Source organism: Epinephelus moara, chromosome 21 (assembly GCF_006386435.1).
Source record: "Epinephelus moara isolate mb chromosome 21, YSFRI_EMoa_1.0, whole genome shotgun sequence".
NCBI lineage: Eukaryota > Metazoa > Chordata > Actinopteri > Perciformes > Serranidae > Epinephelus > Epinephelus moara.
Window position 1 is genome coordinate 36680276 of NC_065526.1, and position 14962 is coordinate 36695237.

Here is a 14962-nt window from a genome sequence, read left to right on the forward strand (position 1 = left end):
GATCAGTAATATGTACAAAACACATTAAATCCTGTTACCAGTGTATCCAGATTTTGCTGGTTTGACTCCTGAAACCACAATTCCCAAACAGAGAGAATTCCGGGCAGTCTGAATACTGTCTGAGTGTGTTTTAAGACTCCTTCATCCACAGCGAAAGACAAAATTCCACACTGTCCCTAACCCTTATTAGCAGGTCAAAAATGTTAAGCAGTTTCCTTGTTGTTTTTTCCCCCATTGTACAGCAGCTTGTTCTAATCCCAAAAGGTTTAAGTTACACTCCAAGTAAATGGAGAGGGGCTGCAGGTCATGGACGAGTCCAGTGTCTTAAAGAAACAGGCTGAAATCTTGGGGAAATTACTAGTTTGCTTTCTTATCATGAGTCAGGTGAGAAAATTGATATTAATTTGATCTCTGTACATTCGTCAAGTCACATGTTTAGCCTCAGCACAAAGATTGGAAGCAGGAATTGCAGTTATAGCCATGTTTCCACCCAAAACTTTCATTATAGTACCTTTAGAACCTAAAGTAACCCCTATGGACAAACCTAGACTGTAGATCGTAGATTTAGTGTTTTCACTGCAGACTGTTCCTTTAATGTAGGTGGGGTGGTTGTTACTCGCTGTGCCAATAATGCAGATGAATGTCTGTCTACTGTTTACTGTCTACAGAATGGGGTTTCGAGAGAAAGACTTGGATATCCTTTGAGACTTTAAAGTCATAAATGTGCAAGAAATAATAACACTGAAAAATAATGTTTCAACATTGGGACATTAAATCATTGTTGTGTTCACGTCTGTCCGTCCTGGAAGAGGGATCCCTCCTCAGTTGCTCTTCCTGAGGTTTCTACCGTTTTTGTTTTGGGTCCATGTCATTGGTTCGACAGCCCATTGGTTTGACATCCCATTAGTCCGACTGTCCGTGGTGCTGAACGGCTCGCGGCGGGCGTATGGTGCGCCGCGACCGGCTTGAGGCAGAGGAGGCTCACGGCTTATGTGTTTGTCACTTTCTTTTTCATTTTAACCCACACTATGATCTTTTCCTGACCCTAACCAAGTGGTTTTTGTGCCTAAACCTAACCAGACCTTAACCACAGGGCATCATGATGATTTCGGAACGGACTTCGGAACAATGAGTTTAATATGGTCGGAACAATGGGATGTCGAACCAATGGGCAGTTCCCTTTTGTTTTCCCCGTTAAAGGTTTTTTTTTGGGGAGTTTTTCCTTATCCGCTGTGAGGGTCCTAAGGACAGAGGGATGTCGTATGCTGTAAAGCCCTCTGAGGCAAATTGTGATTTGTGATACTGGGCTTTATAAATAAAATTGATTGATTGATTGATTGAATGTCCAATCAAGACATCCTGTTTTGGTTTAAAAATAAACTGAAATGTGTGCTGACATCTGGGACATTACCTGGCCGTTTTTTTCTTGGAATACTTCCCCAGCCGACCCGGGTCCATATTTTTTTTCTTACCTGCAATGGCCCTAATACAACGTTATAAAATATGTGAACTTCAATGTGATGTGAGTTCAATGACCAGACAAACCCACTCTCTAAGGTCTGACAAATATTCAATCATTCAAATTGCCCTTCTGCACACACACACACACACACACACACACACACACACACACGCCACTCTCTTTACTCCCTGATCTCATTTATTGATTAGTCTTACAGTAATTAGAAGGTTGTATTTGAGGCGTTTGAGGTGAAGTCATATCCATCTTTTTATCTTCTCTTCTCTTCTTGTTATTCCGCCTCACCGTTCTATATAAAAGGTGTCTCGCCTTTAGGCTGCCAGAGGAGGTAGTAACAGCACTGAAACGATGTCTGTATAAAAGGGACAGCTGACAGGATGGGAGCCCGGACAGGATGGGAGTGATGTTTTGACAATGTGTTAGGTTTGAATCCCACTGCGGGAGATTAAAAAGTAGCTGGTAGGAGTTTTCAGCTAACTCAAAAAAGAAGAACAGCTGAAAATGCCTGCAAATTGGGAAACAATGAGATCCAGGAGCTCCTTACCCTCCAAGCAGAGAATGAGATCAGCTGCCATATAACAGAGATGGTAAATGATTGCTATTGCCATGTTAATACAATTGTTATTGTTTATAAAGTGCTGCCAATGCATATGTTACAGTATGTCACACTCGAGGCCAACTATCCTGTGTTACATGTCACACCTCTTTTGATTGTGTAATGCTGGCATGCTGTCACATTGGAGTGGCATAATGCCGCCGTTGGTGGTTCTGTGTTAATATGCAATTGCGCATTTTTTCCATTTCCACTGTGGCAGGTTGTGGATGGTACCAATGGAACTATTCCTTACCATCCCCATTTTTGGTTACCCCACTGTTGGAAATACCTAGCACACAGATCTGGTACTAAAAGGTGGAGCGAGAAACACTGCAGTCTGTTGATTGCTCAACAGCGGACGGCCACGCTTGCTTAGGGCTGAGTTGTGGCTGGTTTTGTAAGCACTGTTCATACTGTGGCAAGTCTTACATTAGTGAACTGTAACTATAATAATAAGGGATGTTTTGCTGCCTCTCACAGCAGCTGTAATTGAGAAAAATAATTTAATTCACTGGGCTGACTGCTGGCAGTTTTTAGGTGGAACGTTTACTTGTAATTTTACTCAGTGAGTTGACGGCATGAGTCCAACAGTGCACCTTAAACTTCAATATGACAACTTTGAAAACTACTTTAGTTGTTTTTTTTTCTCTCTTGGATGACATACACTTTTAGTAATGAGTTGATCTTCAAACATTTAAAAAATATGTATATATATATATATATATATATATATATATATATAAATTTCGACCAGATTATGTGAACTGCATATATTCTAATCCTCACAAAAAATACATCGTGGAGCATCGTTCCTGTGGGCTCTGGCCAGCTGCATCATATTTTGATGGGTAGAACCACCGACAAAGCATCGGTATTTGATGAGATGGGATGAGAGCAGGTTAATATAGCAGTATAGCTTCTTTATTTGACTCACTCAGGGTAAGATGTCTGACTGTTTTGTTTCAAAATATTGAAATCTGCTTTCCAGTACACAAAAGAAAAATAAAGAATAAAGCAACAGACCATAATCAGGTTTAACACAATTTCCATCATGACAATATAGAATTTAGTTCCTCAGCTCCTCTCAGTGACCTTTGTCCCATGTGTTTGTATGTATCAGTACAGAGTGAGGGCCCCAAGGTGACTGTTCCTACTGAGAACCAGCCTGATTCCCCACTTAAGACTCTTAACATAGTTTGAGGATCAGGATTGCGAGAAATGCTAATTCTAATTCCAACATTTTAACAATTCATGCCTGGAGCCTCAGTCCTCATTGTTAATTGATGTAGAGGCCACTTTAATACAGCAACAGAGTGACACAAGCCAATGATACTGCAGCTCAGAGAGTTAGGGCCTGACTAAAGGATGTATTGAATGTCAGAGGGAAAGGATATCTCACAGGCTTTTTGTTGAAATACTTTATCACAAAATCAAAACACCTGTATCACTATTTTCAGTAGATAGTGGGGAATGGACACAGTGGGGGATGGACACCCCCCCCCCATCTAATGTCTAACTTGTGTTATGATTCATTGATTTAGTACCACTTTACAGGAGTAGTACCTTATATAATTTCATGTGACAAATAAATTTGCTTAAATTATTTTATTTTCTGTGCCATCAGTTTGGACTTAAGTGATATATTTGGGCAAAAGATGCTCTGTGCACATAGCGGTGCTTCACATTGCGCCTTCATGTCAGTTCGTACCCACTTCCCTGGATCAATTCATTGTCATTTACACTGACTTTGTATGCAGTTGTGCAGGCACTGAAATTGGCTTTGTGTTCTGCCTGAACACTCAGAGAAGGTGCTAACCCCAAACAAACAAACAAACAAACAAACAAACAAACAAACAAACAGAGGGATAGCAGCTTGGCATGGAGGCAAAACATGCTAAAAGAAATGCGTGGGATTCCAGTAAAGAGGAAAACCTTGTGGAGTTGTGGCAGCAGAAGCCTTGCCTGTATGATGTGTCCTCCAGCTCTTACCATGGTCGGGTAAAGAAGGACAAAGCATGGAAGGAAATATGGAGTTGCAGCTGCCAGGTGAGCAACCTAGTAGCTATCAAGCACACACACACAGACACACTGCAGTATATAGTGCCCACAAAACTTTAAGTTATTTAATAATATGACCCTCTATGTTGTGCTTCACATTTGGAGAAGTAATAACCCGTGCAGCATCCTTGTGCACTCAAGTGTGGGAAGCTAATGCTTTGTAGGACGTAGCCTGTCATTCAGTAGGCTCTGTCATCATACAGTCGGCATACATCAAACTTGATGTTGTACCCAAGTTTCTTAGATCCATGTTGCACAGTGTAGCTTGTGCTAAACTTAGAGGAGTGCTAGAATCTCACAGTCTGTTGGAGGCTTTAGACTGAAGAAAGAGGCCCGTTAGACCGTGACCAGAGGTGGATCGTCCTATAGGGGACATATGCAGCTGCCTAGGGCGCCACCCATACGGGTGCTCCCTTCAGGTTGGGACTGAGCTGCTGTCTTACACGAAGGAGGAGTTTAAATGTCTTGAGGTCCTGTTAAAGAGTGGGAACCTCTTGCATGTGGCTTGGCCAAAGACACTGTGGTTTAGTGTCCATGCTACTTTGAAGAACCCATCCAAAGGAGCCCAAAACGAATGTGAGGAGACCAGGCAATAATATATATATATATATATATATATGTAATATTTGAGAATTTTTCAGTTTTTTTTTCATTGACCTTGATTGCTACTGGTATTTCACTTTGTGTTGCTTTCTCTCTTTCTCTCTGCCTGACAGACATGTTACCATTGTCTGGACAGTATTAATGGATCCTCATTAGTTAGGACATGCCTGTTTGGGCAAAGATGTTATTGCCATAAAATGGTAGTGACGCACAAACAAGGAGGTCATGCCCACATGCGCAGACAGACAGACAAAGAGACAGATGGCATCTTGAAGGTCCATTTTTGCCTCCATGTCTCTCTGTACAATCTGCATAGGTTCATGTCTAATTAGGAAATCTACAAATACATGGAACAAATACAGACACATAATAAAAAGGTGCAGCAACAGATGTATGTTGGAACTTCTGCAAAAGCTGTAAGGTTATTAAAGTTGCCCTGTGGTGTCTTTGACCTCAAACTGCGCTGTGGGACAACATTTTACAAGTGGGTCCTTGTTTTATTTGTAATGTATCGATGCATGTGCACAAGAAAAAACAATGATCCATATTATTTTATAATTTTTCTTTTATCATTCATTATCATTTCTTCTTTCAGAGTGCTCTGTTTTTGTTTGTTTGTTTGTTGTTATTTTTTTGTTTTGTGTGTGTGGCTGTTCCAAGATCTTCTAGTTGAAAATCTCTGACCTTTTTAGAAAGGTGCTGGTAACATCAGTGCCACTACTGCAGGACATTTTAGTCATAAACTATCACAGTGAAGACAGAAAAGTCCATCTGTAGGAGCACATCGACCGTAAACTTCATGTTGCTGGTGAATGTTGTGATTTTATCAGTGTATGCATTATAAACTTTTTGTTAACTGTGTAACTATATTAGATACCTGGCTAACATTGATGACAGGATACTGTTGTCATGGAAACAACCCCCCCACATATTGTGTCATTAAAAAAAGGGGGTGGGAGGGCCTTTTTATGAAGCGCTGTGATGAAGTGCTCCCCAGTGCCCTGCCACCACTTTTCTGCTGAAGAAAAATGCTATGTGGACAAACACCCAAACACACCAACAAATGAGGCAATGTACAATGTGTGTACAAGAAATCTCCACTTTGCAACTTTAAGTAGGCTACTCTCCGTTGCTGATGTGTATCAGTTTAACTGAGTATTCATGTTGTAATGACTCTCTTTTCCTCAATAACATTTCAGAGGCAATGTTGTGCATCATACTCCACTACAGCTCCAAATGTCTATAGTTCAACTCTTACTGTCTTTTCTTTTTTCCCTTTTTTCTTTTTTAAAAAAAAAACACCAAATGCAGTATGCAAATGCAGTATTCTTACATGATGGTAAAATGCTGTTTCAAAAATAATCTGTTACTGTAAATACTAAGTGACATTTGTAATTCAATCATTTGTGCCTTAAACCAGATAAATAACATCTCGAACTGATTTTAGACAGAAAAGAAAGTTATCTAAAAGTATCAAAGCAGCTTTCCAAACCCACAGTGTGTAATTTGTGTGTATAATTACAGAATGAACACTCTCCCACAGCAACCCTGTGGTTAAAAGTACCAAAATCCCATGGGATTATACTGTATAGTCAGGAGCAGCTCTGACTGTATTTGTCTGTTCACTGGAGTTATTCAGATTTGACACTTAGCAGTAAGTGAATATGGTTGTATTCAGGTAAAACCTCCAAAATATCAACTTTTCAAGTCCCTCAAAACAGCCTTGGTCCACCTTCACTTTTAGACATTATTGTCTTTTTTTCCTCCCTTCTGTTCTTCTTAAACTCACTGAAAAACATGAAAATCCTCAAAACTGGAGACACAATGCTTTCACCTGGGAGCAAAAGTTAACAGGACTCCTCATGACTGTCAGCAGGGTCCAAGCTACCACTGAGTACACTGAGGTCATGTGCTCTTTATTCTTTTTTCCTGGGTGTGAGTATTGTACAGGTTGATTCCAGTAATACAGTCATCTAAATATAAAAATATTCAGTATGCCCCCACCACATACTGATGCATACTATCAGTCAAGATTACTTTGAATAATGATTCATAATTTATTAAAAAGTTTATTGAATAAATAGAATAATGTATATACCGTGTGCCACTCTGTTCCTCCATCACCAGAGACAGGTGGAGCGCAACATTTCCTGCCTCAATGTAACACATATGAAGACATCAGAACAAAGTTATTTACAAAAATTAAATGTAAACTCCAAGATGTGGATACACTCTCTGACCAGACTAAAATGACACATCTACTTGGAGAAAATAGTGTCAGTGCCATAGATGCAGCAAGATATGTCAGTGCATATCACAGCCTAAGAGACAACCAACACAACACACAACAACTGGAGTTCATCTCCTCAAAGATCATAAAGATCTCTGCCTTTTTATCTAGCCCTACATTTTCTTTGTTTACAATTTACGTCTATGATTTTGTATTGATATGTTAATTGTTTCTTTACTGATCTTAAGCAAACTTACTTACAGTATATATACAGGACACCTACGATACACACAACAACAACAACAATAACAACAACACATATAAGCCGGAGTTTATCTCCCTACAGCTCACAGTCTGCTTTTTATTTATTCCTCTACTCCATTTTGTTTGTTTGTTTGTTTTCACACACAAAACCATAAAACGTGTTTATAGTTAAACATATATGAGACATATAACATATGTACGTATGTATGTATGTATGTATGTATGTATGTATGTATGTATATGCACTATAGCTATATGTTTTTATATTTTGCTCATTCATTTAATGACCTGTTTTGCCCTGTTGTAAATTGTATTCACTGCCTTTTAAATGTATTTGTGCTTTGGCAACACATGTTCAATGAAGCCTGTTGAACTGAAGAGAACTGAATTGTGTGTGTGTGTGTGTGTGTGTGTGTGTGTGTGTGTGTGAGTGAGTGAGAGAGAGAGAGAGAGAGAGAGAGAGAGAGAGAGAGAGAGAGAGAGACCTACAGTAGTTATGGCACCTGCCCTGCTCCAGATGTAGTGGGTAAAAGTACCTCTAGAAAGATAGAAAGATAAAGACAAAGATTCCCTTCGGAGGCACCGTCACCTCCTCCAGGATTCTCAGGTAAGATGGTCCTGATGAGAGTGATGCTGTCGGTGTCTCTCTGCCTGCTGCTGATGTCCATCGCCTCGGGCTGTGGACCGGGCAGGGGGTACGGAAAGCGGAGGCACCCAAAGAAGCTGACACCGCTGGCTCTGAAACAGTTCATCCCCAACGTGGCAGAGAAAACCCTGGGAGCCAGCGGCAAGTACGAAGGCAAGATCACGCGCAACTCGGACAGGTTCAAGGACCTGACTCCCAGCTACAACCCCGATGTCATTTTTAAGGATGAGGAAAACACCAACGCAGACCGACTCATGACACAAGTAGGTAAAATCTGTTTCATTCGGATTGAATTATTATTCTCTTAATAAGAAGGAACAGACGGATGTCAGATGTGAAGCGGCTCAGAGCGCATCGCTCTCTTTCTATTAGCCTACCGGTGAAACGTGGGGTCTGCTTCGTTTGGGTTTCTCCTGTCTAGAGCACGCAGGGCTGTGTGTGTGTGTGTGTGTGTGTGTGTGTGTGTGTGTGTGTGTGTTTAAGCAGTAGCCTATATAACAAGACGGGAGTCTTAACTTTTATTATCACCAATTAACAGATTTCCTTCCCTGTTTTATAGCCTAATTACTAGACCCTGACTGCATATTTTTCGTTAATTTATTATTTATTTTAATTTGGGTAAGCAAACATCTACAAATTTATCAATCCCTTATTTTTCTTTACATCCATAAACTTGGTTTTACTAAGAAGAGATTAGTTTTTCATTATGCATCAGAGCTCTGCTTAATTTTAAATCTAGAATTTACTAATATTAGATTTATTGAATCTGTTGAAGAACCTTTAAACAAATCAGATGCTGTAACACAAGATGGCATGTTGTACATGATAGAGGCCGTAGGTTTCATTATATCTCCTGCAATATCACATACAGTATGCCAACATTCAAAAGAAAACAAAAAAGAAAAAAAAAGTTATTTATCTGGAGAGAAATCGCTGTTCAGCTGTTGCAATACAAAGTAGAAAGAGTGGAAATATAAACATGAGATGAAGCCAAAGTGATCACTAAATATCTATATTAAACCATGACCAAATAACGTCAAACAAATCAGCATGGCTCCAAATAATATGTTTACAGTGAGTGATGTGATGGTTACTAAGTTTATTACAACTAGTTTTGTTTGTGTTGGCCATCATTTCTATCAGTTAAGTACGATTATACTCACTAAGTAAATTGCAAAGACCTGGGATGTCAATAATATAAATATAACATGTCTCTCCCTTTTCAGAGGTGTAAGGACAAACTGAACTCTTTGGCTATTTCAGTCATGAATCAGTGGCCCGGGGTTAAACTTCGAGTCACAGAGGGCTGGGATGAGGACGGCCATCACTCTGAGGAGTCTTTGCACTATGAGGGCAGAGCGGTGGACATCACCACCTCAGACCGGGACAAGAGCAAGTACGGCATGCTGTCCAGGCTGGCTGTGGAGGCGGGCTTTGACTGGGTCTACTATGAGTCCAAAGCCCACATCCACTGCTCTGTGAAAGCGGGTGGGTGGATCAAACCTGACCTGACTTTAAGACACAGTCCCAATCCATCATGTAGTAGGTTCTGAGATATTTGACTGGATTACTGAAAACTAGCTAGACTAGCTGGTACCAAACAAAAAGTCCTCATCCTGTCTTTATATAGTGAGAAACTTTATTGAAATAACAGGGGGACTGTCTTTGTGTCACATTTGATGTAAGTTCTTTTGTTGTTGTGTGCCATCACACCCTCTGTGTAAAAAGACCTTTAGCATTATTTTAGCAAGTAGTAAGGTATGACCTGCTACATCTGACACTAGGCTCCTCAGCAAGACACTTCAGGTACCTCAGAAACAAAATAGTTAGGACAATTTTCAAAGGACTTTTTTTTTTTCAGGAGACTTCATGTAGTCCCTGGAAAAACATTCTTAACAAAAAAAAAGAAAGAAAAACTTTTTTTTTTTAAATCATTACTTTCATTTATATATTTATTGCCTCATGTATTTATTTCAGGATCTACTTCATAGGCATATTTATTTATTTATTATTGACTAAAATGACATTCCGTAATTATAAATGCATAAATAAATGTATTATAGGAAAATGTCCAGCTGAAGTCCATTCTGTTTGTCAAAAGAAGTTGAAAATAAAAATATGAACTAAAACAGTCACTTCAGATTCAAATAAGATTGCCATTTTCATGTAATTGGGTTGTCCGTCCGTCTGTCTGCCTCATCCCTGTTAACATGATATCTCAAGAACACCTTGAGGAAATTTCTTCAGATTTGGCACAAATATTTGCTTGGACTCAGTTATGAACTGATCAGATCTTTTATGGTCGGAGGTCAAGGTCACTGTGACCTTGCATCTGTCTCATTCTTGTGAACACGATATCTCAAGAACACCTTGAGGGAATTTCTTTAAATTTGGCACAAATGTCTTCTTGGACTTACAAATAAACTGATTAGAATTTTGTGGTCAAAGGTCAAGGTCAGTGTGAATTCACAAAACATGTTTTTGGCCACAACTCAAGACTTCTTTTGCTAATTATGACAAAAATTCAAACAAATGTCTACTAGGATAAAATAATGAAGTGATATTTTATATCCAAAAGGTCAAAGGTCAATTCACCGTGACATCATAATGTTCTGCAGAGAACAATTTTTGGCCATTACTCAGTGTCATATTTCAGGAACAAAAGGGGAAATATTTGGTCAGATACTGGATTGGTGACTGTAATCTTTGGTGCCCACCTTAAATCCGTGCTGATTGTATTGATCTTCTGTGTTAATGGTGGAAAGATGTGTGTGAAGCGTCCATGTTTTCACAGACATGGATGTAAACTAAGAGAAACTTGACTGGTGTGCTGAGACATACAACCGCAAGGCAGTAACTCAACTAGTTTACAATATTTTTCACATTATTTTGTAGCATTTCTCAGAGAAAACATCAGTTGTTCCAATGCCTATAAACAAGGCTGGACTACGCTTTGCACTATTTTATGCATATCCCAGCCTTTATAGTAATCCACTCTACTAAATGTATATATCAGCACTAGTAAGTGTTACTGTTGCAATCTTGCAGAAAACTCTGTGGCAGCCAAGTCTGGAGGTTGCTTCCCTGGTTCGTCCATCGTGATCCTGGCAGACGGACGGACTAAACCACTGAAGGAGCTTCAGGTAGGAGACAAGGTGCTGACTGCTGACCAACAAGGAAATGTTGTTCCCAGTGACTTTCTCATGTTCATGGACCAGGACCAACAGATTATCAGAGAGTTCCATGTCCTGGAGACTGACGAGCCTCGCTGCAGACTGACACTGACTCCAGCTCACCTTGTCTTTGTTATGAACAGCAACAGTACCAACAGCAAGGACATTAAGGCCGTGTTTGCCAGTGATGTAAAGCTAGGAGAGCGGCTTCTTGTTGTTGGGAAATACCAGCCCGACCGCCTCATTCCTGCAAGAGTGACAAGAATTCATGTGGAGAATTATCGAGGGTCTTATGCGCCTGTAACGTCTCATGGAACCATCATAGTTGACTGGGTTTTGGCGTCTTGCTATGCAGTGGTTGAAGATCATGACCTTGCACACTGGGTTTTTGTGCCAGTCCGACTGTGGCGCTCATTCTTGTCGCTGGTTGGGATGGTGAAAGAGCTCAGCAGTGTATACCAAACAGACGGAGTCCACTGGTACCCAGAGCTCCTCCACCATGTGGGAAGTTGGATTTTGGACAGTAGTTCTTTTCACCCACAAAGCTGAGATTTATATAGCTTTGACAGACTGAACATTCACAGCAAATTTTTTCATCAGCATTTTTTTGGTCTTACCTAAGGCTGAACATTAAAACATGCTTTTAAAGGTGACAGAGATCACTTTCTACACACCCTCTTTGAGAGAGCGCACACACACCTGTTACTTTTTTTTTTTTTTTTTTTTTACTAAACTTTCAACATGTTTTAGTATCATTCAGGTTTATCACAACTTGGCTGTTATTTTTGTAGTTTTGACCAGTGTTCTTTACATCAATTACATTGTGCTCACAAAAAGTACTGCTGAGATCTGGGAACACAGTGACACTGCTACAAGTTAGCCAGATATGGCAAGAAACACATTTGCCTTTGTTTTGTCTTCCAAGTGAGTTTTTTAAGCTGTAAATCTGAATCAACCTTTTTAAACACAGAAGTCAGACAATAACACAAACAAAACAACCAATCAAGGCAGCGGAGGACGCCTGTGAGGTAAAATTGCTGTTTTTGTCAAAGGCATCTGGTGGCTTTGAAGAGAGTGATATAACAGCTTCAGCTTCCTATCAGAAGGGGCTGTCTGATGACAAGGTAAAGTGGTGAAAATGTTCTACATATAGCGTGCACTTAAACTGATACTGATGTTTTTAGGTGGCTATAATACGTTTTGCTGCTAACCCCCACTCAGCATTGTAACGCAAACACTTGAGGCCCTCCAGCTAACCTGAGTGGATTCAACATGTTCTCATCATAACTTGTAAAATATTGCTGCTTGTACAGGTGACTTTCACCTCTACATATAACATGTTAGGTATCCTCCTGCATTTGTTATTGATGTTTCAGGATGCCGTGTCAATTTACACTTAGTACATGCATTGTTTGTTTTCAAAACAAACGTACAATTTCTGCTCATTAGATGCATACAGTCATTTTCAAAATAAACTTACAACATTGGTAAAACACCTTATATTTATGTATGTTCCTTGTGCAACAAAAGCATGTGGTCAGGTTTAGGTAAAAAAAAACATCATGGTTTGGCTTTACATTCATACAGGAAGCAAACAGCAGGCTCCTGGGGTGAAAGTCCGGTGTTTGTTGGACCCATCTACTGCCCCTCCCGCCCACCCTATAAGGAGTTTACAGCTTATATTATATTGTTACTGGCAGCGTTTCCCCCTAACACCGTCTGTCAGTGTATAAACTGTTGCTGTCCTATGGCGTTTCATACTGCTGCAAACGGTGTCACTGACAAAGCTGCGGTATTTGATGTCTTGGGATTGATAACAGACTATTGGGTGTCTTAACTGCAGCACAGAACAGGTGAATTTTAACATTTTTTATAGTGAGTATAGTGAGGATCAGTGGTGTAGTGGAGGGTATATGCGGGTATATGGGGTATCCCACCTCGCTGGCAATTCGATTGCCTTGGCAATCTGACGTCTCTGGATCGAAACAGGCCAAAATATGTATCATGTACAGTAGGTAGGTATGGGAGATGGTTCTAAATGTATATATTTATTTATTTATTCATGTGTTACCAACAGAATGGTTGTTGATCTATGTCAGCGATACTCAACTTACAGCCCCCTGACAAAATCTGGCCTCCAATAGGGTGCTGAGTGCTGGGTGCTGGGTGCTGGGTTTTGCAGAAGTGGCCTCCAGGCAAAGCAAGTTGAGTGTCCCTGATCTACGTGATAAATCAAAGTGTTTAATTTTTTAATGTGTTTGGGTCCAAAACCATGCTGAGTGATTCATGTGTTTATGAATGCAGAGTTAATGTGACTGTAAAAACTGACTGTTATGGCCACTTATATTTTCATAAATGGATATGTTGACATCAATAAATTATATTTTTATACACTGGCTGTTGACCTCAAAGTGATGAGTAGCCAGGCCGACAGCCCACAGCTCAGTCTCTCTAAATGACTACTGACTTAAGGGCTATAAAACATTAATGTATCAGAAGCATATTTAATGTACTGTGGGTTACACAGATGAATAAAATGTTGATCACATCTGAGAACATTGTCTCTGTGGTTTCCATATAAACACATCCGCTGAGGAGCATTATACCGATGATCAATTGTGCAAACACTTCTCAAGGTGAGCTTTTGCAGGAAAAAATAAATTTATTGTTTTGGTGATGCTTCACTGCTGAGACCCTTAAACGAGTTGCGTTTTTCAGAGATGTCATTAATTTCACTCATTTTTATGTCAGGGGACTGCTACAAAAAGATTACATGCTTATAAAACAAACAAACAAACATTGTTGCCATTGTAATGTCCATTGCTGCAGCAGCTGCATTCACCCTCTGTCTAAAATGCTCCGTTTTAGCGCTTGTCTCTTTAAGGCTCCCCACCTGAAAAGCTCACTCTGCTTTTATTGGTCACAGTCTCTAGGTCATATGCATCTGCTCTGCTGGCATGTGGGTGGTGGGGACACCAGCACCATTCTGAAAAGTTAAGAGATTTTCAACTAGAAACGCAAGGAGCTGCCACACAAAAAAAAGAGAAAGTTTTGTTCAGAAAAATAGACACTGAGTGCAGTGATCACATATGCTCTCTCCTGCACGGGAACAATTGAAGTGACTTTGGCGCTCAGGAAAAAATGCCATATGGACCCTCAGCCTAAGGTTACATACAACACATAATACAATACTCTGTCAAGGTATGAGGCTCACCCTGTAGCAGAGCCTGTGATTGCTGGAGATGTTTTGTCCTCAGGATAGGATTAGCTGCTTGGCTCGATAAGCTTAGATGAAAGAAATGTATGTTTAAATGTTAGTGTAAATGTACTTGGATGTGATGTGGAGGAGAGATACAAGCAGGGATCAGGATGGGTTGTGTCTGAACCTCCACAGGAAGATGCCAGAGTATATTTAGTTGGGGCAACTGCTACTAAACATCAAGGGTTTAACAAAGTTATTTTTATAAACTCAGTTCATAGAAATGTTTAAAACAGACAATGACAGCTGAGAAGCTAATGACTTAACTAACATGACTACCTAACACTATCAAACTGGAAGTGTTTGAATCAGTCTATTGAGAGAACCTCTGTCCGACAGTTATCTTTAGCCCCTTGTAGTGTGCTATGATAACCAGCAGATGGTGGTGTTTACCTTTGATAATAAGTGTGTTGAGGCTGCCACTGATCCTCCTGCCAATGCAGACAAGAAATGCCAGCGAGGTTAGAGAATATGGATTCATTGTGTGAGGTGACATTTATTTCACAAAAAGAAAGAATGTTATCAAAGACACTGACAAGATAATATTCAGAAGTCTCACAGGATTAAGCAAACCAACATGGACATCAGTAGCAGTGCTCTGTGAATGTCTAAATATATGTCCAAACTCAAATTGTACCAGTTTTTCCATCTGAG

General features: G+C 40.0%; 1 protein-coding gene across 1 annotated transcript; it reads left to right on the forward strand.

The window, feature by feature from the left end:
- Positions 1–7728: 7728 nt before the first annotated feature.
- LOC126408986 (tiggy-winkle hedgehog protein-like) lies at positions 7729–13578 on the forward strand. The gene is made up of 3 exons (XM_050074838.1): positions 7729–8139; positions 9103–9364; positions 10925–13578. Exons 1-3 carry the CDS (start codon positions 7843–7845, stop codon positions 11596–11598), a joined length of 1233 nt encoding a protein of 410 aa, XP_049930795.1. The 5' UTR covers positions 7729–7842; the 3' UTR covers positions 11599–13578.
- The last annotated feature ends 1384 nt before the right edge of the window (positions 13579–14962 follow it).